This window comes from Falco biarmicus, chromosome 7 (assembly GCF_023638135.1).
Source record: "Falco biarmicus isolate bFalBia1 chromosome 7, bFalBia1.pri, whole genome shotgun sequence".
NCBI lineage: Eukaryota > Metazoa > Chordata > Aves > Falconiformes > Falconidae > Falco > Falco biarmicus.
The window spans coordinates 53,839,218-53,865,488 of NC_079294.1; the positions used below are offsets into that span (position 1 = coordinate 53,839,218).

General features: G+C 37.4%; 1 protein-coding gene across 1 annotated transcript in view; it reads left to right on the plus strand.

The window, feature by feature from the left end:
• THSD4 (thrombospondin type 1 domain containing 4) overlaps positions 1 to 26,271 on the plus strand; it is a 320,033-nt gene that overhangs the window by 130,397 nt on the left and 163,365 nt on the right. Inside the window, exon 7 of the mRNA XM_056347267.1 lies at positions 1,442 to 1,578. Within this exon, the coding sequence (XP_056203242.1) occupies positions 1,442 to 1,578 (137 nt within the window). The remainder of the gene's footprint in view (positions 1 to 1,441; positions 1,579 to 26,271) is intronic.

Sequence of the window (26,271 nt, forward strand, 5' to 3'; positions counted from 1 at the left end):
AGGTGCTGATCGATACCTAGTGTTGCAGGTTGTAAAAACAGGAGACTTTCAGACACAGAAAAAGACAAGTTGGTTTCCATTGTGATGAATCACTGAAGCTGGATTTTATTTATTTGAGAATTCTGAAAATAGTTATGTGTGAAGTGACTAAGCTGCTAAGAAGAATGGTCCGTTTATCATTAAAACTAACTGTTATACTTGGAGATTGAACTGCAGGAAATACCTCAGTGCGTTGTTTTTTTTTTTAAATAACTAAGTGAAGTTCTTGGAATGATAAGCTAGTGAATCTATCTTTAAAAAGTAGCCAGTGGAAAAATTACCTAGTTAAGCACGGCATGCATAGCGTCTGCAAAAAGGGAACTAGGTAAACAGATCTTTGACCTCACGTAAAATTAGTAGATTTTTGAGGATTTCATGAAGCTATTGTCAGATGCAATAGATGATGTATATGAGTCGCAATTAAATAGCTGTGTGAGGGGAAATCTGAGATGGAAATTTCAGAATTGGTCTGCACTAATCCGGTGTCTGCACAGGGGGTAACTTGAGTTGAAAGCTTGTTACTTTTTCAGAAAACCAATGTTAAGTATATATTTGAAATAATTGCATGTCTTTAGTTTCACGATTTGTTATGTCTTAACTGAAGATTCAAAAGTACACTTAAGTAGAATGGGAATACCATGTTTTAGCAGCTAAAAAAGGTATATAGCATCTCCTTTGGCAGATTAAATAGTGGGATTCAGTTATGTTACAGGGTATGAGGGGAAGCTTGGTGAAGTCAGGGGAGTTTTAGTTTTTGATTATGGCAGCAAGGAAAGTATTGTCAAAAGAAAAAGGAATTCTGTTGGTACCTCACTGCCAGCATGTAACAGTGCTGCTCTTAGTTGGAAAGAAAATGACGGTATTGTTATTTCAGTTGGCAAATAGGGGTAATGAACTGTGTGCAACTTCAACGTGACAGATGATTTGAAATAGAGAGACTACACAAATGTGTTAACAAACTTGATAGCATAGGATATGTAGGGTGTTAGGCTGTATCTGTTTTAATAGATTTTCACAAGAGAAGATAACTCTTGTCTTCTGTGTTCCTTTCACCTAGAGTTCAGTGGGCTGATTTCCTTCTGGTTCTTGTGTTCCGACAGAGATCACAAGGTTTTGAATAATGATGCATTTTATCTATTTTTAAAAAATCAAAGCGTTGTTTTTTCTTAATTTTCTCTTGAACTAAGGAATAGTCACTGAAGTGCAACTTGTAAAAATGAAGAGGAAAAAACAGAATTTTTTAAAATTTGCAACTAGCTTGTTTTATGTGTTTCTTAGTGCTAAATGTTAGTGTGATTATTTGATGTGAACTCTCAAACCTCTGGTGCTATTTTAATGGGCTTTTCCTTTTAAATACTGCTGCTGTGTTCTTTACAATGAGGACTTCTGTCTCTTTTCACAGTGAAGGGAAGTCAGAAGTGTGAGCTGAATTGCCGTGCTATAGGCTACCGCTTCTATGTGAGACAAGCTGAAAAGGTGATAGATGGGACACCCTGTGACCAAAATGGAACTTCAATCTGTGTGGCAGGGCAGTGCAAGGTAAGGCTACTGTCTCTAGCAAGGCTGCCTCTAGACTGTCTATGTCATATGTAATTTCTATGCCATATGTAATTTCTGTATGAGGTTGGTATCACTCTACCTGTGAATTGATGTCTTGAATGTCTTTCTTCTTTTTTTTTCTTTTCTTTTTTTTTTTTTTTTTGGTGAGGGGGGAGTAGATGTGAAAAACATTAACGTTTATTATTACAGGTTTTATTTCTTAACTAATGTTTCTGTCTACTGAGAGCAAACTATGGAATGCTGAAAGTCTGGATTCAGAAGGTATTCTGACCACACTAAAGAGGATTTCCAGTGAGCTTTTTCCACATGCTTAGCTTTCTACAGAAGAGGTTCTCTGAAAGAATCAGAAGAAAAAGACTGGAAGCTTAAATAAGAGAGAAATAGAACATCTTTCTTTGATTAAACTTCAGAGTGGGTATATTTTTTCCAGTCTGCAACATAATGGTTTATTCCATTATGTGTTTATTTTGATTGCTTTTTAGCTGGTGTGTTAGTGTAACTTTTCTGATTGGTCCATGTTTGCCATTTTTAAGAACCAGGTCTTACTGGCTGTCCATTTACTCAGCAGTGATCTTCTCTTGGAAAATACTTAAGTGAATGGTCATTTTTCAAGGGTTCAGAAGGAGCTGCTGTATTGACTTTTTGGAGTCTGCTTTGTAGATTCCCTTTGTAATGAATAAATACGCTGCTTTAAGCAAGATGGTAGCAACTTTAAACAGAATGTTATGGCGTTTAGAAAAAAAAGTAGTTTTTAATATTTCAAGTAAGGTTAGTGAAAGAAATAAATTCCTAACAAGGGGCATTTGATACTTGGCTGATGTTTCCCATGTATCAGTTGGTAAAACAAGCAGAAGTGGGTCAGATGTGGCTCATGAGCTCAAATAGTGAAAGGTCAAGTTCAGTTTAAGTAGTTGGTTTGCCAGAGGAAATCACTTATGAATACAACCTTTTCCTCAGCATGTTCAGATTCCTCTTACTTGTGCACATCTGGACAATGCCATGTATGTTTCTGTTCTGTATTTCTTAGCACAAGCAGAGCCACAGCTTTGAATTTCCTTTGTAGATGATAGATCTGTGTGAAGTTGGTTATTCTTTAAAGCTTTCCTTGATCTTAGACCAATTCAGAAAGGGCCAGAAATTTGTTTTTATTACAGTTCTGATCCATGACTCAGAAAACTGAAAAACAGATTTAGTATACCAGCTGTAGTATTTTCCCAGTACTGTGCAATTACAGAAGTGTATACTGATACATTTGGATTGGAGGTCTGGGATAGAAAGCAAAGGGAGTGCTCAGCAGCCTAGTAGTAAAGTGTTCTGAATTCGGAAAAGTCACCGATTGTCTGTGTAGAACTTCCCAAAGCTGCATAAAACAAACAACAGGTTGTGAATCCTTACTGTGGATATTTAACTTGGGATTCATAGAGTTGTAGAATAAATCTGATTGTAAGGTACCTGGGAAGATCATGTAGTTCAACACCCTAGCTATATCAGATAGCTATCACGGCCTTTTCTAGGTAGAGTTTTGAACCTGTTCCATTGTTTAAGCAACGTAATGGTAGAATCTTTTTCCTCACATTTGATTGAAATTCCCTGTATTGCAGCTTATGCCCTTGGTCTCTCAACCTAGTGCTGCACATCTCTGAGAATCTGACTCTATCTTCTCTGTTACCCTCCCAACAGAAGTAGACAGCAGTAAGACCTTGCCATAGCCTTCTCTTAAAGCTAGGGATTCCTAGGCTGTAGTGGTTTGGAATCCAAGACTTGTATTCTACTTGCATAAACAGCAAAACTATAAAAAATGAATAGTTCTATTTAACAGTGATATTACACTTGTGTACTGTTCTGTATTGTGTACGTTCTTGAGTGAACGTGAATGTAGTTGAATGATGTAATTACAAGTAGAGAGTTAAATAATTAAGGTTTTGTACTGTCAGATGCTTAAGAGAATATTTTCCTGAAAAGTTGTTATTTACAGTTCACTGAAAATGTTTCTCGAGTAATGAAGCTTATTCAAGTCTTTCTAGTAGGTAGGTCTTCCTTAACTGCACATTATTTTATTTTTTTTTAATGTCAGAGTATTTCAATGTCTAAGGCATTTATGGTCTCTGTCACCCTCTGTTGGACATTTTACTGCATTACCATAACAATAATATCCTGGTGTTAAAAAAACATCATCTGTTTTGTTCCCAGGACTGTTGTTTCTAGTTCTTAGAAAAAAAAAGGTGGAAAATGTTGCTATAATAAAAATAACTTAGATTAAAGAATATGATCGAGACAGGTAAGTAAAAATTAAACATGCATGAAAAAAGGTATTTCTCACTTCTCACTTTTTAACCATTTAAAAAGTTACGTAGGGCAACCACAAGTAATATTAGTTAGAAGTTCTCAATATATAAAATGCAGTCACACCAGTTAACACTAAAAATACATGAAAGAGAAGTTTTGTCTTAAAGTCAAAACCAGAATGTTCAGTACTTTATCTCCTTTTCAAGTTGTTAACCAATGTTAGAATGGGCTTTTGAAACTGAAGTATTGTTTAATCTTATCAGCAAAGAGAATAGTGTAAGAGAAGATTTTAAGAACAGTAGTATGTTCTAAAGTCCTTCTTACAGCATGGTGGTTGTGACCATTACAGTATTATGCAGGACAGAACAACAGTATATTTCTGAGTACTTACTTCTGAACAGCGTCCCGGAGAGTATCTTTTTTCACTGTTTGCTATTCCTTTGTTCAGTGGGCCCCCAGAGCTGGAAGTAAAAACTTTGTAACATGTGCAGCACAAGAGGTGATATATAAAAGCTTATTTTTCAGATGTAGTCCTTTATCAAAACTTAATATATATGGTCTTATGATGAAATATCCTAATTTGTTTGTTTGGTCTTTTCACTTTCTTATTTGCCTGTGACATTGTGATAACTGGCATATTTAATAATGCAAGTACTACAAAAAAAGCTCGCTCACTGAAGATTGTGTATTTCCTGGTGCAGACTAGACTGAATTCTAATTAAATGAAACCTTTTTAAAGCAATTACATAATTCTAAAATAAAGCAAGGTAAAATAGGAAGAACTGGGTGATATTCCAGCTATGCAGAAGAAAGAAGTATAACAATGATCTTGATAATCAGTTTTATTATTTCTGTGTTTGTCTGTTTTTCTGCACATTTGAGCACTATTCTTCTGATGAATTTTGGAAAGTGAACAACCTTTTTCATTGACAGTCCTTCTATCGAGTTCCACTTCTGTTTTTTCAAAATTTTTATTTAGTGCCACAGCTGGTTATTGCTAATATATATGCTTTGAATATGTTTCAGTATTATTATGTGTTGTTTGTTTTAATACATTTGCTACCCCTCTCCTAACTGTGGATTTTCACAGTACTGTTAAGTTAAAGAATGCCTAAGAATGGGGCTTCTTCAACTTGGGGTTTAGCCAGAAGCGTCTGTTTTCTTGTTTTGAGGTATGTTTTCTGTTTGCTTTAAATCAGTGTATCCTTTTATTTCTTCTGATCCAATGGGATGAGCCTACTCAGTAGTTTTTAAGTTCAGAAGAGAAATGTGAGTGGAATAGTGATGAGGTTTTAATAAATAAAGCAAAGTATGAGGAAAGAATGCTTTTAATAATTTTGGCCTTGACCATAGTTTACTAAATGTAAACATACATAGGGAAGTATGTTCAATGTGGTTTTTTATCCCCATCTAGGACACTTCTGCTAGAAATCTTCTTTCCCAATATTTAGGCACGTGTGAGCATTGATTCATTGTAGTTCTGGCAGCAGAAAAAAGGTTATTTGTGAAGCTGGGAAGCAAATAGGTTTTGCAGAGATGTTAGTTACCACGCGGTGGCGCACTTTGCAAATGTATTAGCATTCCACATAAAACGTCAGTTGGGTGGGAGCTGTAGATACCTTTTAAAGGTACTTGAAGCAACTGCTTCCTCTCTCCTGATTTTTATATTGTATTTTCTCTTGCATTGCCGTTAATTTTCATCTTCCAGTTGACTGAAATATCTGAGCAGTTTTTAAATGCACCCAGTGAGTAACTTCAGTAGCAAAATGACTGGCATTAGAGATTGTGGTTGTCTTGAAAAAAAGATAAATTGCATCAGATGTTGAAATCCTTGCAAACTTTATAGGGATGTAACTTAAGTCAGCTATTGGAAGCATAACCAAGCATGCTAAATCTCCATCAGAAAAACATGATCAGGCAAGGAACTTCCATTTGGGACTGTGCTGACATGCGCTGGTGCCCAGGTAATAGAACTATAGGTGGCGTTATTGTTTTAAGTTAGGAAACTCTTAATGCCTGTGGGATCAGAGTAACAGATCAGAACGATGAGAACCGTGCACTTTCTGTAAGTTAGAGTTCTTCTCATAACTCATACATGCTGGAATATAAAGTAGTCCTATGCTTGTTCTTGCAAGGGTAAAGAATCTGTTTTCTGTAGGAATCTCAACTTACTTGTGTAATGTTGATTGATGACACTGGAAAAAAAGGCTGTGGGGTGGATTTGGTTTGTGTGTGTGTGCGTGCGCACGCGCATGCTTTCTTGAAGTTGGAGTCAGACTTCTTTCTCTGACCTCTTCTGTTTAGTTTGCAAGTTCTTCTGAGCAAGTACTCTGTGCTGTGCTAGCTTCTTGTTCTTAGGCATTACAGTGTTCATTTTTTATCAATAATAATGTAAGGAAGAACCTGATATCTGGATTAATATAGCAGAAGGAAGGGCACATAGATACCCATATCTGTCTTTCAGCTGAATGACAGCAAATCTTTGCAGTTTCTTGTTCATCTTACTTGGCTGCTCAGAGGGAGGTATATTCTTCACTACACAGAACTTTGTAAAGCTTGGTGTCTTGAGATGTGAAGGCTTCAAAAGTAGCCAGAGAAATGGCACCAAATGAAACATTGGTCTGTGCTTCAGTGGCACACTCTGTCCACCAGTACTTTGGTATTAGCCTAACTGGTACAAAGGGGGAGTGAAGGTTGGTGTCAGGCATTGTTTGTATTTGAGGAGGACCAGTGTAATGAACTGTTTCTAGTTATATGATGTTATCCTAAATGTGGGCCTTAAAATAGTGAATTAGTTATGTTGTTTTTACTATGGGAGCTGCTGTGTTAAGAAATTGCATGCTGCAGAGAATTGCCACCAAGGCTTTACCCAGGATAGGATTGCACACAGGATATGCTCTATAGAAGTTGAGAACTAGGTTATGGAGCCTAATGGCATTCAGATGCTGAAATGCATTGTGGAATGGAATGAGAATGAAACCTCTAGTTAATATTCAAGGCTTGCTTTTTTCTTAATTTTTGTTTGGTTTCTGTCAATAGTAGCTGAGGACACTGTGCTCTGAGCTCAAGACCTTTTCAAGGAGTAGGTAGGGTGCATTCAAAGAGGCAAAAATCAGCATTTCGTCAGATCTCTATTTAGTTTTGCTCATACTGCGTATGGAGCCTCTGTTGGAGGCTTTTTCTTTCAAGGGAAAACGATTTGTAAAATACATCATAAAAGTGAAAAACTATAGTTACAATAGAATGCACTCTCTCTCTCTACCTTTCATGTATGCCGTTATAATTTCTTCATTGTTGGAAATAGGACTCTTCATTGTTTCTCTTCATAATGACTTGCTAATCCCAAGCATTGCATTGGGAAACACCTGCCTGGCCTTAATAAGGTGTTAATGGAAGAAACAGGTTCCTGGGAGCTAAGAAATAACTCCTTTTGCTGCTTCTTCTCTGTTTGCATAGTTTCGTGTTAAATGTTTTACACAGAATAAGTGAGCCTCTGTAAGATTTCTTGATCTCACTGTCTAAAAGGTCCTTCTGCCTTCCTCCATTTATAAAGCAACACTTTTTTTTTTTTTTTTTGTAAAGCAACACTAAATTTTTTTTTGGCATATGGTTGTTGGCCATGACCTAATTTACATTGCTTCTGATAGCTGATACACAGCAGGTGCAATCACTGCATGTAAAGGATACGGAAAGGATAACTTTACTGCCTTTGAACTGAGCTAGAACTGATGTAGAATTTGAAGATAGGAAACTGTGAATAACAAAGCATTCAACTCAGTTAAGTTCAAACAAAATAAGTAAGCACTAGATGTGTATGTTTGTTCTTTTCCCCCTGCTTGTCAACCTCTTGTCTGGAGAAAGACCTCAATCCAAAGGATGGAGCTCCTCACTCTTCCATTAAGTGGGTACGGACTCTCTAGTTCTGCACTTTTTAGTCTCATTATAAATGAGCCAGTAATACTGATGTTACCAGGTCATGTGTTCCTTACGATGGCATTTAATGTATTTACCTAGCCCATACAATACAGCATTTATACTAGTGCTGTGGGGGTTTTTGTTTGGGTTTTCGTTTGTTGGGGTTTTTTTTCCTTCTTCCCAGTTTTAAGCTGGTTCTGAGAGTGAATTTATATAAGATCTGCATGTCATAAATGTGCATATAACCTTTTTTTTGCTGTAGCACTTGGAACCCCAATAAGATTTCACTGTTCTGTTGAACTACAGCCTGACAAGGAACTTGTGAAAAGACACAATATAATTTAATAACATTAAAATTTGGCTTACAAGTACTGGAGAAGAAAAGTTATCACTGTATGTTAAAATGTTCTCCCCGCTGCTGGGGAAAAGCAAAATGAAATACTTATGCTGGAAAAAGCCTGATTCAAACACATTTTTTTCTTAAGTGATAAAAAATTCCAATGTGAAGTACCTGAAATAAAACCTCAATCTTGAAAACTTTCCTAACCAGAATTCAAAAAATTAAATGCTTTGTAAAATTTCAAGTTCCATAGCGTGTCAATAGCATGTGTAATTAAGGTTAACTGATGCTTATAATTATATAAGCTTATAATGCTTATATAATAAATTATATTCCTTCTTTTAGATCATTATCTAGATCATTTTCTTAAACAGCAAAGAGGAAATAGTTTCCTTGTGTAACTGAAAATTTGAAAGATATAATACTAGAACTTTCAATTATATCTTACTGCTATGGAGTTACACAATTATATAAAAATAAAAAGAAGTTAAAACTGTAAAATTTAAAAAAACCCTCACAGAACATCAAAACCCAAAACCAAGAAAAACCCAAATAAACCTAAAATGGTTTTACAGAATTTTTTTCATTCTAAGATGTTTTTAAACTGCTTTTAAATATTCTACATAGTATATTGCTTGGGAAATATTTGCTTTACCTCAGTTTGGTCAAAAATAGATGCTGAACTGAGCCATAGAATGGCTGATCCAAATTCTGATTATCTCTACGCTCCACTGTCTCTGTTTTCTTGTTAGATGTAGTCAATAATATATAACTTGCCTATCCAAAGCAGCTTGAGACATAGGAAAGTAAAGGAGTTGTATGTAGCTGTAATTTGTTCTTATTTCTACAGTTCTTTTTAACTATGTCTTTTAAATAATTTTGCAGATTCACATGTCTTTCTGAAAGGGTAGAATGTAATCCTTAGTCTGCAGTATGCATCTGTCTTCACAGGTTGGATAACAGTGTTAGAAAATACATACCAGCTTTGAACGTAATTGTGTCACTACAAAAGTAGTTCTGAAAGCAAATGGTACTCTTTCTAATGATTAAGTGACACAATTAGGGAATCTTACTACATTTGAGGTACTCTTCCCTCTGAACTAGTTTCAAAATAATAAATATTTTTTAAAATCAAAAATAAAACTAGAAAAATTTGAAGTTTTCAAGAATGCTGGGGATACTAATGGCATAGAAAATAAGAATACTGTATGTTGTTAGGCCTTGGTTTTTTCCCCTTATAAGATATATTGATATATATCAGGCTACAAGTGAAGCCAGGTTTGTTTATCTGCCAGGCTGGAATAATGAAATGATCACTGTTGGGTGCTACAGACTTCTCTGAGTCTAGCACTGAGTATATCTTCTCTTCAGTGTTTGGCTCCAAGATAGGTGATGATTCTAGCAGCTGAAGAGTAAACAAAACTCTGTAAATCCCTGCCAGTCTTTTCCCCCCCACCCCTCATTCCTATCTTTTAGACTTTTTTTTCAGCATTTTAGTGGGTTTTTTTGTTGTTTTTTTGTTAATGCCAGTCCTTTTAGTTTTGACTTTCTTGTTCAAAGTTTCTTTTTTCGCTTGAAGCTTTTGATAGTAATTTTAAGTGTCTTTCTGAGGCCTACAACTGGCAGTGTTTGCTGCATAGGAAGTGAGAGAGATGACCTTGGTTGTTTTGAGTTCACAGTACAAACAACAGTGCATGCAGTTTAGTAATCCTTTCAGCAGAATCATGTTCTGCACCTCACATGCTTTTAAAGAAACAAGATAAAGTCTGTAATACAGTAATGTACTACTGTCAAAGGATGCTGAGAGTGTTTATGAAGAAACATTCAGTAACACACCAGTCCTTTCACATGGTTGTTCATAAATAAACCCAAGCTCCTGATCACTGGTTCTGCTTCTCAAACACTATTTTTCTGACATTATGTGTAAATTAAGTGTAGACATGAAAAAAGAAATATGGATCAAAATACAAAATAAATGTGATCTCAAAACTATTCCTTTTTTCTCTGCCCTTTTCCAGAGTATTCATGAATGTAGTCTAACAAGCCAAGCTATGATAACCTATAGTAAGACAGCTTGTAGCATGGTACTGCATTCACAAAACAGGCAAACTGATGAACTGTGTACTCTGTACTGTGGTTGAGGTCCAAGTGTTTTATGTGATGTCTCATAATGCAGGAATTACTAATTTATAGTTAATGCCTTTTAAGTTACCAAGAGAACCAAATCTGTTTTGTGTTACATTACAGCAGTTCAAAGAAAAAAAATACAAGAAATTTCAACCAGTTGAAATTCATTCGAGGGAGATGGGAAAGCGATTGTAAAAGAAAATCATGTAGGTAGTGCAAGACCCGTTTTCTGAGGTTAAATAGCAAAAGGAAACAAAGTAATTTAGATTTTATTGCAAGGAAACAAAGAAGGGTGCAGCAGAAATAATGTTCTGAAACTCAGATGTAAGGGATCTGTTTAACACCTGGACAAGCCAGCAATGGGGGGAAAGTTAAGAAGGGGACTGAGTGCATAAATATTCATTCTTGTTCTCCTATTTAGAACATGGGTGAAAACTTCACAATTATTCCTAAATTATAAATGATACCATTAAGAAAACCTGATCTGTGTTTTTGGTTACAGAATTTTTCTCTGTTAATTGAGCGGATTATGTTTCTTGTGCTAGAGATCAGAGCTGGGAAATGTTCAAGCTATTTAACTTTCAGCATCTCATTGTGGTGGTTAGGTTAGGATTCCCAAAAAGGGCTTATAGATACCTCTCTGCAGAATATATAAGGAGATCCTGGCACTTTGATTAGATGCCTAAAACTAGGCATTGTCAATCGTCCCCTGGTAGACTAAGTGCTATTTTGGCTTATTCTCTGTGTGTTGTGTTTCTGTCAGTAGAGGCTGTGATGCATCAGGCAGGTCAGGGATGGGCTGCATTGTTTTTGTGCCATTGTTCCACAGAAATGCTGGATAGGGCAACTTTCTTACTGCAGGAAGTGTGTTATGTCATGCACAAAACCAAAATAATGAAGAAACTGCCTTCTTGGAATTATTGTTGTCTGGTAATGTTTATACTAAAAGACTGTCACTGTAAACAACCACAAATGATTTGTCACGATAAACATAGGAAAAGCTGGGAGAGCGGGGGAGTGGGGAGAAGACTTAGTTATACAGTATTAGAGCAGGCTTAATATGGCATGACATACTTTGTGAGAATTCTCATTTGATTGTTTACTTTCTCTCTGTTTGCATGCTGTCTGTTAGTAGAGTTTAACCTGCAGGGGGGTCAGAATGTGCAGTAAGACTATAAGTTATTACAAATTTTTTAAAAAAGGCAATGTATTTATACTAGAGACAGCTTACTAACAGACTGAAATGTTCACCTGTGAGAGGGAGTCATGAGGTAGGAGGGAGGCTATTTATGAACACTTGTGGGGAAAAATAAATGCTTACATATGTGAGGATTTATGAGGTGAATGCTAAAACAGTCACTGAAACACTAAATGGAATTAGCATTTAATTTTCGTTTTGATTCTTTGTTTGTTGCTCTCTCTGTCAGTTTGAATCCATGCTGTCTTCTATGATGTCCATGGTCTAGAGATCAAGGTGGTTTTTTTTTTCATTTGCAGTTGGATAACCTGTGCTGGTTTCTGGCTGCACCTCCATTGTGCTAGTGCAATGTTAGCAGTGATGCAGCTGACTAGTGATACTTCAGGTCTTCATGTCAGAGCTCTTAGAAATAAAACATGAAAATCTATTTGTTGCTAAAAGTTTGCTCATCTTTTCTTTTATAATAGTAATATACCAACTGGCAACAGGTTCATATTGGTAGTATTTTAATTACTGTTACTAGTGATAAAATTGCTGATAAGATTGAAATTTTATTACAATTCATGCATCTCAGAAATTTTTGAATTTAGGCACAGTAGAATTTTTTCCATTAACTACAAAACTGCTAAGAACTTACAATAAACTATCAGGAGCCGGTAACCCAGAGGTCTTAATGGAAGTAGAAGAATGTTTAGAAAGTGGTGACAGTGCAGCAAAATGCTGTTTGGCCTAAGCTGTTTTTTTACTAAGAAGCCAAATGGTAAGTAAACGCTTAATTTTGTTTTGATGAGTTTTGGGAGCAAATTGAAAAGACTAATAACTGTAACAGAATATTCCAAACTACCTATTATTTAATTGGGAAACTGGAACAGCAATCTTGGAAATCTGGTCTGCAGGAAATTAAGTTTTTAGGCTTTGTTTTTATTTTACTACATTATAATATTACTTTAGAGCCTGGAAAGGATCCAGTATGTTTTTAGGCACTTGTATTAAAACAAAAATTACAATTTTGATAGACTGGGATGGGCAAATTTGTCATGTCCTTGGGAGGAAGGTACATAGAGACATTAGTTCTGTGTGTGCATATTTTTTTCTTTTTAGACAGGCACTTGTACACACATATATAGATGCACCCAGAGCAAATAGTTAAGGAGCTGTTCTGTCTTAAAATATGGTCCAAGTGTTGTCTTTTTTTGTTAAATGAAAGCCACGAAAAAAGGTACTACCATGTTAGAAACACAAGACAGTGTGGTAGTGTATGTGTGAAAGAAGAGATAGTTGGAAACAGAAAAGTTGAAGTCTTACAAGTATGTAATGGAGAGATGAAGTCACTGGATGGTGTAGAGCGGCTGGTTGTTTGCTCCTAAGAGCTGGTCTGGACTCAGATCCCTGTTCCAGTCAGACTAGCAGGGCTGTTCTGCAGTAGGTTTCCTGCATGACCTTGGATGCTTCTTTTAACCTCTCTGGTTATCGTTTATATAGCACTGGTGTAAAGAGACCTGAGTGTGTGCAGAATGTGCAAACTGGACCCAAAAACTTTTTTCAGACTCTGTAGCCCTGTTAAGAAACTTTTTTTTTTTAAACTGAGGCAGAGCCCAATAGTATTGTAACTTTCCTGCTTCGGGTGGCTTGGTGGGAACTAGCTCTTGTGTCCTCCACATGATGCGTCTTTGTCCCAGATGCGCTCTTAATGCCTCTAGTTGTAGAGAGCAATAAGATCCGCCTGCCCCCCCAGCCCCCCCGGCTAACCCCCCCAGCCCCCCCCAGCCACTCCCCATCAGAGCTGTGCCCCAGCCCCTGCCCCAGCCCCCTGCCCGGCTCTGGACACGCTCCAGCCCCTCAGTGTCCCTTTGGAGCAAGGGGCCCAAAACCGGACACGATGTTTGAGGCGCAGCCTCACCAGTGCCGAGTTCAGGGGGACGATCCCTGCCCCGGCCCTGCTGGCCACACTGTTTGGGATACGAGCCAGGATGCCGGTGGCTGCCTTGGCCCCCTGGGCACACTGGAGGCTCACGTTCAGCCGTCAGCCCCCTGGGTCCTTTCCAGCTCCCCAGCTGCTCTGCCCCAGGCCTGTAGCATTGGGTGGGATTGCTGTGCCCCACGGGCAGGACCCGGCACTGAGCCTGGTGGAACCAACATTACTTTACTGCAACAGACCATTTTTTGTGGACTTCCTATATGTTTTGACCACATTGATCTGCAGGAAGTAGTGTTTTGCCCTTGAGCAGAACAAAGGTGAGGAGAATATTCTCAGGGAGAGCAAGAATGTGAATCGTAATCCTTTGCTGAGACCAGAGTTTCAATTTTCATGCAGAAGCTTATGCTTACAAGAAACCATGTTTTGTATCATGGGAGTCTATGCAGAGTTCCCTTCAGTTTAAATTTCACATTGGTTAGGTTTTCCCATAAGGATTTTGAGCTTTTCTCAAAATCCCAAAATAAAAAAAAAGGATTCTGGATGTCATCTGGTACCACCTCAGTCTGTGAAATTTAATAAGATTAGATCAGAGATTGTAAAACGGCATACAGCTAGATCAAAATGAGCTTGTTCAAACTTGGTTGAAATTGAATTTTTAACAAAACCTGAAATGAGCCAGACTTTTTTCTGGCTTTGCAGTGAAACTGGCATCTTTTTTTTTGTGAGATATTGTCGTTCTCTCACTCTCCTTTTTTTTTTTTTTTTCTTCTCCCTCTCGGCTTCTTCTTCATCTTTTCTTCTTGGTCTTCTTCTTCTTGGTCTTCTTCTTCTTCTTCTTCCTCCTCCTTCTCTTCCTCCTCCTCTTTCTCTTTCTCTTCCTCCTCCTCTTCCTCCTCCTCCTCTTCCTCCTCCTCTTCCTCCTCCTCTTCCTCCTCCTCTTCCTCCTCCTCTTCCTCCTCCTCTTCCTCCTCCTCTTCCTCCTCCTCTTCCTCCTCCTCTTCCTCCTCCTCTTCCTCCTCCTCTTCCTCCTCCTCTTCCTCCTCCTCTTCCTCCTCCTCTTCCTCCTCCTCTTCCTCCTCCTCTTCCTCCTCCTCTTCCTCCTCCTCTTCCTCCTCCTCTTCCTCCTCCTCTTCCTCCTCCTCTTCCTCCTCCTCTTCCTCCTCCTCTTCCTCCTCCTCTTCCTCCTCCTCTTCCTCCTCCTCTTCCTCCTCCTCTTCCTCCTCCTCTTCCTCCTCCTCTTCCTCCTCCTCTTCCTCCTCCTCTTCCTCCTCCTCTTCCTCCTCCTCTTCCTCCTCCTCTTCCTCCTCCTCTTCCTCCTCCTCTTCCTCCTCCTCTTCCTCCTCCTCTTCCTCCTCCTCTTCCTCCTCCTCTTCCTCCTCCTCTTCCTCCTCTTTTCCACAATTGCCATGGTGTTTGACTTTTCTTGAAGTCCTACAGACTGAAGTCACATGAATGTATGATAATTAAGTTTTTCATTTAAAGTAATATAAATCGCCAGCTTCCATGGTTGCTGAGAGAAATAAAACACTGTCTAGACCATCCACTTAACAGCTCAGACTTCACAAAACCAGTGAGGTGATTTCAAACCCTTATTAAAAATTCTATTCATTTATAAGTCTGTGCCCTATTTTGGGGCCCCAAACATTTCATTATTGTAACAACTGTTTTTTTCACACTGGAATAAATAGTGGCAAAACTTGAACAAAACAGAACAAATTTGATGTTACTACATAAGACTGACATACTTAATCCTTTTTATTACCACAGCTTCTCTGCAGAGGAATATACTACGTTGTTGCTGATGATGAGACAATCCAATTTACTGGAATTCTGACAATGTGGTGTCTTTGAACAAGAGTATTTATACCTTATTCAATGGAGAAGTTGTCAAAACGCTTGTGAATAACTTTGTTCCCTCTTTTATCAAAGAGTGACACCTGATCTGTTCAAAGTCTCTTGTAAAAACCTACTTGAGCACATGCATTAAACTTGATAGATTTTCTTTTTAAATTATGTTGCATTTAAGTGTATCGACAATGTCTGCCACATGACAGACATTGTTGGCTTTGTAGTTTGAGGCAGCTTAACCTGGCATCTGAGTGCATTTCATGAAATGAAAGCTTGGCCAAGGTTAAAGTTGTGCCACAGTCAAGCAGTCCTAATAGTTTGCTGGCAGTATTTTAGTATAATTTGGCTTGTGTGTAGTTTTAACAAACCCTGTGTAGTGGAAATTAGAAACGTAAGTATGTATGTGTATCATAGCAGGGAAAGATGACTTTGAAACAAAAATCTGTTTTCTTCTATAAAATATATGTTTTTACAGACATTGCCTTTCCCTTTCCATACTAGAGCGTTGCCTAAAATTTTAGTACCTGCTGTTTGCCAGGACATTGACCTTACAGAAGTTAGAAATGTCAGAGACTTGTTAGTTACTGATATTGGTCTGTTGTTGATACTCTTTATAATGTAGTCTGGTTTATTCTTCTCAAGTTCATGAATAGACAAGGGACTATGATGACAGAAGCGAGATTGTGCATATCTGTTTGGTTCCTATCTAAATGTGAAAAATACCTGCAGATTACTAGTGAGCAACTTCAGAAACTAGTTACGAGTAAAATCAGCCCTCTAGTCCCAAATTTTTCTGTGACAGAGGCACTTTCTTTCCCTTCGTGTCCATGTTTATTCCCTGTATTCCAAGCTGTTTTCTATAGAGAAGTATGAGCCTTTACACACAAGTCTAATGAATTAATGTACGTTTCAGGTGTGCATTGGTGGTATCTGATAAAAGAGCAAGGTGGTAGAATTGCTTAGCATAACATCTTTGGAGGGGACTAATTTCCTGCTATAGTGTTAAATACATGTTCCTACAATTCAGATACTTCTTCCTCAACACTGTTCTTGACATACGATTACAATAAATGAATGTAGTCTTACTTTCCTAGAAGGGTTGCTTTACGCCGTAGCTATATTGCTGGTTTGTTCTCCTTAGCACACACACATTTTTACCCGGTTTAGTAGGGTGGAAGAATTGGGATTCTCTAGTTGTAACTTGATGCTTCTGCTGATGATAATTGGAGCAGAGCTAGATCTAGACGGTTCTCCTATAGATTTGCAGTGACACTGATAAGAAGGAGCATTCTGTAGGGGAGAGGACAGGGGACTTTGAAGTCTTACACAGCTTGGGTAGTCTGAGAAGGAAATCTGTGTATTTCAGATACCTGTGCAGTACAACAAGCAGCGTGAAGAAAACATGCCTTTAAATCAACTGGTATTTGCTAAGGTTTGGAAGTACTGCAGGGGTTGCGTGCAAGACCACATTATTGCAGATTAGCTAAAACAGCAACCACCTGTGACTGTGATGCTTGTTTGTGTAAAGTAAGAAATAATGCAGCCTGGAAATGTTGCAGCTAGAGACTTAAGATGATTGCATTACATTTCATTTGCCATGGGCGAAGGTTTACACCATTATTGTAGCTCTGTTCATCTGCATTAATGTTAAATTTCAGTGACTAGCTGTAGCTTGAGTATTGATTTTAGTCATATTAGAAAATGAATTTTCTTAAAAGAAACTACCCTTTTGAAAAAATGTCATCTTTCAGAATAGCTCTTTTAATTTTTCTAGCAACTTTCATGATCCAAAATAGCATTAGCAAGGGGCACTGACACTGTTCCCTTGAGGAGGAGGCATTAGCTGATAGATGGAAAATTGAGTAAACATACTTACCAGAAGAGAACCCAGGCTTGCATCTCAACAACTTCAGTAGCAAACTGAGGAATTTTTAGCAATTTAATTGCTGCTGAAAGCTATTTTAGGCTGAAATGAATTAGTTTAGTACACTAATATGCCGGAGGTTGAGATGGTCATCTTCTGGAGAGGGTCAGAAAGATAGCTTGAACCTTTGATTTCTGCAGCTGGTCCATCAGGATTCAGGAGGTCTTTCTATTGCTCCTGCGGAACTTGTCACTTCAGTAAGTAAACTCATTGCAACAAATTGATAAGACTGGAAAAGCATCTTCTTGTTTTGTTTTGTTGTTTTTCCTTTTGGGATGCAGTGAATGGTGAATTGTTTTCTTTTTGGCAGCTTCTTTGGAAGCATGCAAATTCTTAGAATGATGGATGCCTCTCTGCTGAAGAGGACATTCATTACTGTTATTCTATGAGAAAACAGTGAGTAATTCTAAGAACTACCAGTAATGCTACAAAAATTACCAAATATAAATCGTGCCTTTGAATTTAATGCAATAAACATGCATGACATTTTGCTGAGAGCATTGCTATCCACCGAGTGCTACACGAATTCAAAAAGAGTATGTGGCTTGTATGTAGGTTTTTGGGTCCACCTCACCTGTGCGCCACTTTTGGTGCTGTTTGACTTTAATGATTCTTTGTTGCTTAGGCATATTTTGTTATTTCAGGGACTGCATTAAGCTATTTTGCTCAGCACTTGAATCATCATAGGTAAAAATTCTACATTTTTGTCTTTTTGAACATTTCTCTTCAGGCTATTCAAGCCAGATGTACTATACATGATTACAGGTAGGGCTTCTTTGGTTTTGAAGGTAAATTGGATTTTAAAAATCAAATAGATGCTTTCTTTTTATTGCTGTGCTTTATTACCAGGGTTTTTTTTCAGTGAATGAAATGTGTTTTACTGATTGTTGTGTGAAGAAAAATGTGTTTTGGGTTTTCATAGTTTTCAGTACTTAAATGCAAAGGCCAGTATGTCTGAATTTACCTTAACCATTGCAGAACATCTTTTCTGGGGTTTGTGTTGATAGGCCAAATCTAATTTTGTTGTAGCTGGGTATGTGGCTAAAGCTGAAGAAGAACTTTGCTAATCTTTTCCACTTTTTTTAAACAAAAGTTCTCACATGTATACATGTAGTAAATGTTCTTGTTTCACAAGTTAAGATTCTCATAAACTGTTCATGCAGAGAACAGTGCTTCTTAAGGTGTCTTCAGCAGTAAAATTGGAGAAGGACTGAATGTGAAATATTGAGAGATTGGTGGGATTATATATTCGCTGAAGCTTATGCACATAAAATATGAACACAGGCAAACTGGACCCTAAATTTTGGGCCAGAACACTGCTTAATTGTAAATTATTCATCTGAATGTTTGCTGAGAGGGAGGAAACAACTTTTAAAATAGGTTCAGGTGGCCTTGTGCAACCCTTGAGTGTTAGAGAGATTCATGATCTTTCCATCAGGTTGTTGTTGTATTGAATAGAAGAAATATGTATGCATTAGAACTGTATTAGTGTCTGAATACCCACATTTAAACCCTTGAATAGGTACAGTAGCCTGCATGGATGCAGCCTAAAATGCCTTTATTCTTTAAGACTGGAAAGTAGTTATCATAATTGTATGTGTCTCCTACCATGGCAAGCCTTCATTTTAAAGGGATTGTTGCAGTTTATGCTCACATTTCAAGAAATGGGGCATGACTGAGAAGTCTTTGACCTGTGGAAATCCTACCTGCACAAGGATATTGTTTTACAGCCTATAGAATTTTATTAAAACAAATACATTTTATTACTGTGAGATTTGTTTGTTTAGAGTTGGCTGTATGTGGCAGATGCCGTTTATCTTATGTGCCTGAAGTTTGTTAAGCCCCTTCACCAACACAAAGTCACACTGTGACGGACATGACTTCTGAACTCTGGAATGTTTGCAGTGGACTTTCAGACTGCTCCGAGGTCATTCACCTCTGTTATGGACACAAATAAATTTATAGAGCTACTAAGGCTAGGCTGGAGAGCTTGGAATTGCTTTTGTAGGTTTGTTTCCCCCCTCTGATACACTTATAAAGCTTAAATTTCAATTCTCTAGGAGAACAAGACATTAGAAAAAAAAATTATTGCTTTGCAAGTAATGCTTGTACATTGTGATTTTCTCCCACCTTCCAAGTGGCTCCGAGATCATTGCTGTTTTCAGCCACCAAATAAAATGGGATTAAATAGATAGAGATACCATTGTTTCTCTTTTCTATGTGTATTTGTTGCCCATTCTTTATCCCAGTCTTCATTTGATTTTCACCCACTTTTCGGTGATAAATGAAGTAGTAAGTCTATACATCAAAAAAAAAAGATTACAGCTAAGAATTTTTGGATAAAATTTCTATATTAATGCCATTGCCTTTTTGCATATGATTTTCCAGAAGTATTATCTTGCCTGTGCAGTGTTTTCTTCCATCAGTAACAGAACATGAAGGTGATCTGACAGATTCATTGCAGATCTATAGCTGTATTAGCTTTTAAAAGTAGCTGTGTGGAAAGTATACTTCACGGATGCTTTACTGTCCTTGTAACTTGTCCTGATAAAAGTAGTTCCCAAGACCAGATACTGGACAGAACCAATTAAACCAGCCCAAAAGTACATCATCAACAGCAGTGTTAAGTAACTGGATCTTCCTGGACTAGAAAATGTTTGAATTCTGCTGTACAGTGCTTTTGAAAATGTGGGCTTCCAGTTGTTGTTGCTTAACTTTGAATTGTACCAGATACTTAAAGCAGTGAGTATTTCTGTATTATTCAGAGCCAGTACAAGCAAACCATGATGTACTTTCTGTGAATATAATGTATTAGGAGTTTAAAGCCTTGTGTGTTTGTAGTAGTAGTAGTTCTAAATTCTGCACTGCAAGATGAACCAGCCAGTGAAAACAGTACTTAAGAAAAGCTTCAGGCTTATTTTTGCACTATGAGTCATTGTTAAAAAATGGGTTCATCTTATTTATTTTCTCCCGCAGTGCAGCTTTGCTGAGCAAAGTGTACGTGTAACTGAAACTAGGGACCGTGTCCCTCAGAAAATGTTTTTTGTAGAGTTGTTCTTGTAATGTTAAACTTTCTGGTAACTATTTTATAAAAAGATATAAACACCTTACCTGTTGGGTGTTTGATCATTTGAACAGCCAAATATCTAAGTGCCATTCTGAAAGAGAATTATTCCAGTCTTGTTAAAGAAATCTTCTGGTTTAATTGTTATCAGAACCATATTATCTTTTATCTGCTATGCTTGCTAGGAAGTGTGAGGACTTGTCAGTCTCAGAAAAATCTCACTTGTCATGTATTTTCAATTAATCTTAATCATATAGATGAAACCATTGCCCCTTCATGTGCTGTTAGCTTGTGCTACCTTTGTCACTACTCTCTTTTGAACATCGGTGATGCAACGGCAAAGCATTCAGAAGTCTTCAGTGTTGCCACTTGCACTGTGTTCCAGCTGTCAGTTTTTCCTGTGTTTAACTTGCCATGCAGTGGCAAGAATGAAACTGGCCTGGGAGTAGCAGCTCCTGCATGTCAGGGACTGTACAATGGGAGGAATTGTTCTTTTGCTTTAAAAAAACCCCACAAAACAAAACAACAACGAAGAAATGTAATATCCCTTCCTTTTTTTTTTTTTTCCTTTCTGTGCAGTTTTCATAACTCCATTTTCTAAATTGGGTTGGATGCAAAGTGGTCTTAATTAGAATGAGTCTTCCAGGGACCTCTTTTAGTTTCTCAGATACATTCTTTTGATGTTCCTGTCGTAAAGCAAATTGCAGTGAAGGAGGATGTGTTTAGAATTGAGAAACACTGTTTGTCATATTTTTTCAGCATATCTTGTTTTGGCAAAAAATATTGCAGCTATTGAGCGTCTGTAGGATTTAAACAGCAACTACATGCTAATTAGATTAGATTATTATGTTACCACAATTGTTTCAAGACATTCTGTTTGAAAATGTTAAAAATGGGTACTTTTTGGAAGCATCTTCTATTTCTTACCAGCCTTAAAGGTGGTTGAAATTCTTTCTAATTTTGAAATTGTAGTGAATTCAGTGGGATTTGGAGCTATGTCCTGTTGCATTTAGATTTGTCGCAGTCACCGTGCTGCTTGATACACTGGGCAGATGTTCCACTTCCTATAGAAGTTATGATTGTTGGAGTGCAGTCTCACCCTCCAGGTAAGTATCCACTGCAGGCTGTTGAACCTTTTTCTCTTTCTTTTTTTTTGCCTCACCATTTAGTAACTCCCACAGAAAACACTGTTGGAATTTAAAGCATTATCCTACATTAAGGTCAACTGTATTTGCTTGAGAACACACGTGAAAATTTCAGAAGTCTTGCTAGATGTTGGAATTTCTACCTGTTGGGTGTGTGTCCTCACTCTGGACACTGAGGAGTGCTAGGAGGAGGTCACTGCCAGTATCCAGTACGTTTCTGAAGTTAGCTTCTCACTAATTTTATTTTAAGTGTTTTAAAATGAAATGGTTATTCTTACATGGAATGCATTTTAGTTTGACCCCTAAAAAAAAATAAATATTGGGCTTATTTTTAAATTGATCAAAACTGTTTATTTTTTACAATTCTGTGGAGCAGCCAGAGAACTTGTAATCAACAAAAAAACTAATTAGAAATGGCAGTACATTTTTAGTTGTTGGTCCCGTAGAACAGAGGGTGATACATTTGACTCTGAAGAGATTACTTGATAATGAGGATGTAAAACTGTATGACTCCCATGTTGTTTCGCTGTTCATCACAGCATCTAGCATTAAAAACTTAGTTCCATTTTTTGACAAAATTTATACAAACAATTCATTCACATAAGGATTTGTAAAGCTCTCCATTGAATAAAACCCAGAGAGGCACTGAATTCTTGTGGAAGTTTAAGCTGCAGGACTGAATTCTTGATTACACTAGTGCACCTAGCTGAAATTATATTCCAACATACGTTGTTCTAAAAATATTTTAAGTCAAGTTCAGCCCATAAAAAGAGGGAAGTGTCAGTGCTTAGCAACACTGGACAATTATGTTCCTTAGTAACTGGATGAGTTGTGTGAAGCAGCATATACACACCTGGAGAAAATGCTAGTATGCTCTAGTATTAGCTTTTTTTAAGTTATGATTTCCAGTACCTTTATTGAATAAGTGTACTTAGAAATGTTCACTTTAGGTTCATAAGTATCTTTGTGGAATTCAATAACTGGATTCCCAGTTAACTCTGACTGTTAGGATTTTCTTTAAAGATAGTTTAATTATTTTTGATGTTGTGCATATTCCCTAGAAAGCTGCTGTGCCTTCTTACAGCTTTACCAAACATTTGTTCTCCATTCTGCTTACTTCCTTTTTGAAGGGCTTGGGTCCAGGCCAAGGAGCACAATTATGCTTACATGGGCCTTGATTCTTAAACACATGCCTAACTAAGCAAGTAAGCAGTCCCATTAAAGTCAATGGGATTACGTGCATATTTGGAGTTAGTTAGGTGCAGGCTTAAGTGCTTTGATGAATTGAAGCTTTACTGACTGACTGACTATTGTAACACAAAAAGCTTTTCTAAGCACAGATATGCTAATGAAAAAACTAATGTATCTTACATGGATAGAATCAGAAATACATATTTAAAAAGGAAAAAAGTTTCATTAGATGAAAAAAAAAGTAATCAACAACACAAAATTGTCAAGAAATGAGTATTGCTGTTGTACTGAAATAGGAAGTCCTGCATATTTTAGTGTATATCAGTGGGAAATAATTGCAGCCATCTAATACAGAGAGTTATGGTGGCAGTAGCTTATCTTATCTTGAACAACATAATTCTGAGAGCTGGCAATTACTCACATGGGACTTTCGGCTCTGTAGCTATTTCCTTGAGTGACCTTACTTTCTGAATATAACATTTTCTTTGGCTTTTCAGTGATTTCCAAGCATAAATCTGCATTTGGACAAACAAAGCAGTACTGTGATTGTTTCCAGTCAAAAAGATAATTCATACAAACTAAGAAGCAAATAAGCATTATTTCTGAACCCCTTTGAGAGACATCTCACAGCAGTCTTGCGATCAGCATATACTGTGATATTGAGCTGCAGTTAGCAAAATTGGGTTCATTTGCATAGTTATACCTGTGCTTCTGTCTTCTTTGGATCAAGGCCTTGAGTGATGGGAACCCCCCAACTTTCATAGTTGTGGAGCTGACCTTTGTCTGTTGACCTTGAAATAGTTTCGCATGATTTCTCTGATTCTGCGGGTGGCAGAGAAGTATCTGGCTCTGCTTGGGAAGGGAAGCCCAAAAGACAAAACAAGAATTGCTTGATCCCCCCAGCTTGCTGCTCTTCTCTCACGCTCTGAGTTAACATCAGAAGCAGTGACAGTGGCCAGAAGGAGGCTCTGGACAGGTGAGGAAGAGACCCCTTCTATCCAGGTTGCACAAATAACTCACTGAACAAGGAGATAAGAGATTCTATTTCCATATTTTCTCCATTTTTATGGCATGATCAGAATAAAATATTGTTCAGCTCTTAACTCATGAGCATTTTAAATCTTCAGTTTGTGCTTGTGTGCATACTGTGAAATCAGATGACCTTTTCTTAGTCTTTGAAGAGCTGTTTTTTTCTGGAGACCCTTTCCTCCCTCTGTCAAGCCCAGTTAGGTAATTGCACAAGCTTTACAAGCAAAATCGAGCAACTTTGCAGACGCTTGGAAGGTCTTTACTAATCTCATGAGGGCAGCGGGCTCTAGTTTGAGCCCATCTGCTTTACACAATATCAGGTATTATTATATAATTGAATGCTTTTCAGATGCCAAACTCTGGAGGTTTTTTCCCCAGCTGCAGCTTAGAGTTGGTTTCAGACTTCAAATATCAAAGTTGTTGAAACTAACGAATAATGACCCCAAATGGACTGAGTGCGATGATATTGTTTAACTGCTCTCTGCTGCTGTTTCTGACAGAATTTTTCCTTGGGGAATAAATAGGTCAGTGCTAAGGCTTATGAGGACAAAGATGTGTGTTGAGATCACAAGGTTTCTTTTTTTTTTTTGAGGTGTGCATATGTGTGGTGTTTGTTTTGTCTTGGGGACTTGAGAAGTTTAGGGAAATACATAAAATTAAGAATCAGGATTTAATAGTTAAATTCGTTAATTTTATGTCCAGCAAAAAATAATTAATATGTCTTAAATATTCTTGGATTGTGTTTCTTTATATTTGTGGAATTTTAAAGGTGTAAGTAAGAAAACATAGTCGGGTATTAACCCCTCCACATACTCCCAACTGGATAGTATCAGAGATTAATTTAAAACAGTGGGGCTTGCAAATGTGCTTGCAAAATTTGCATCATATTTCAGTATAGTGTAGCATTAGGTTTCAGTGTTTCGGTATAGCTGATAGGCCCAGTTATATTTTTTGAGGTATTTTGTGTCATATATTTGTGCTGTAGAGCACTAGCAGAGCAGATAAAATTGCTAGACAAATCGCTATTTATGTCAGTAGCGTTTTTGACTTGTATGAGGCCAGAATGTGTATACCACTCTTTTTCTTTTGAAGCCTTCCCTGTTACTTGGAGCTTTTTTTTACTATTTTGGGTTATATTTCTGGAAATATTTTTAGTACAATGTAATTTCACTTTTATAAGGGCAATGGTTTAATCTACCAGCAATCCAGTTCTATGCTCACTGTAGTTGGTAACTCTGACACCTTTTATTTAATATCACTAGGGGTCAAGTTTCGTTGTGGGCTTTACTGTACCACACTGACAGTTAAATAGCTTTATCTTTAATTTATTTAGAATCAGTCAGATACCTTGAGGGTATTACTGTGTTTGTTGCAGTCACATTACAGCCAGATGATAATCCCAAATTATGAGAAAACATTCCTTCCTCCCTCACCCCACCCCCACACCCTTGTCCTGAGAGCCATTTTTAAATGGTGGTAGACCTTTTTTATTTGAGCCACCCCTGGCCTGCTGTGGTGCAGGAGTGCTCATCTTTGTCTCCTGCTGTTTCTATGCTCATTTTTTCCTGCTGATGCTTTATGCTTCATTGTGCCTTCTTTGTAAAAGAGAATGTCTTACTGTTTGTTCTTAGGATGGGAAGGGAAGGAATTTGATAGTTTTGGCCCAATAACTACATAATTTTCTATGTCAGTAATTGCTATTTGGTCTTTGTAAATGTATCCTGTCTTAGTATTTTGACTTTTGAGTTTTTTCAGTAATTCAGATCCAATAATTGAAGCCTTTTCTCTTGGACTGGCATATTTAGGCTTCCTGCTGTTATCATTCATAACAATTTTGATGAAAAATCAGAAAGCCTGTGGTCAATCTCTTCGTTGTAATGAGCTTTAGTTCAAAACCACCATCAGATAATTGTATTGCATCTTAGTCTTACCTAGTGTGGTGGAGCTCACACTATGACATGCCTGTCTTCAACAACATTTTGTGAAAATGTTTTGAGGTGGAAGAGTGGTGTAACAGAATGGTGGTGTTACGGGTGTAACAGTACTGCTAGAGTAGTAGTAAGCTTCATAGTAAGCCTCTGTGCTTTAAACACCTTCAGAATTTAGTGGATGGTATAAAAACCAGAAGTCAGTGGTAAATGCACATTTGCTGAAATATTTCTCTTACATTAAGCAGAGTATTGAAAGATTTGTTGAATAGGTTTTGACAAAAAATATTTCTGTAATATGATTTTGACCCAGTAAGTATTTATATGGTAGTTTATAGTTGGAAAAGTTCTTCAGATTTTAAATGAATGGACACTACATTTTAAAGTCCAAAGTATGTTGGCATCTGGTAATGGCATGCTGATACTTGTGGAGTGACACAAAGAAGACCTAGCATACAGAATTTATTTTAAAGCTCTCTTTACAAATTGTTTTGTCTCTCTAAGCAGTTATTGTTATGAAGCCAGAAAAAATCTAAGTGGAAAGGTTATTCATTGGAAAACCCTGTATAGGCTGCTGTTGGAAATTTACATAGCAGTTATAGATCCAAACCCAACAGCTGCAGAGTTCCTCCAGGAGTGCTGGAGTTCTGGTTCGTTCTTAAAGAGTATAGGCTAGTTATCCAGGGGAATGTTGTCAGAGAAACTGCTGTTGGCTACGTTGACTCTTGCACACCAGGGAGCGTTCTGGAGGTTTGTAAA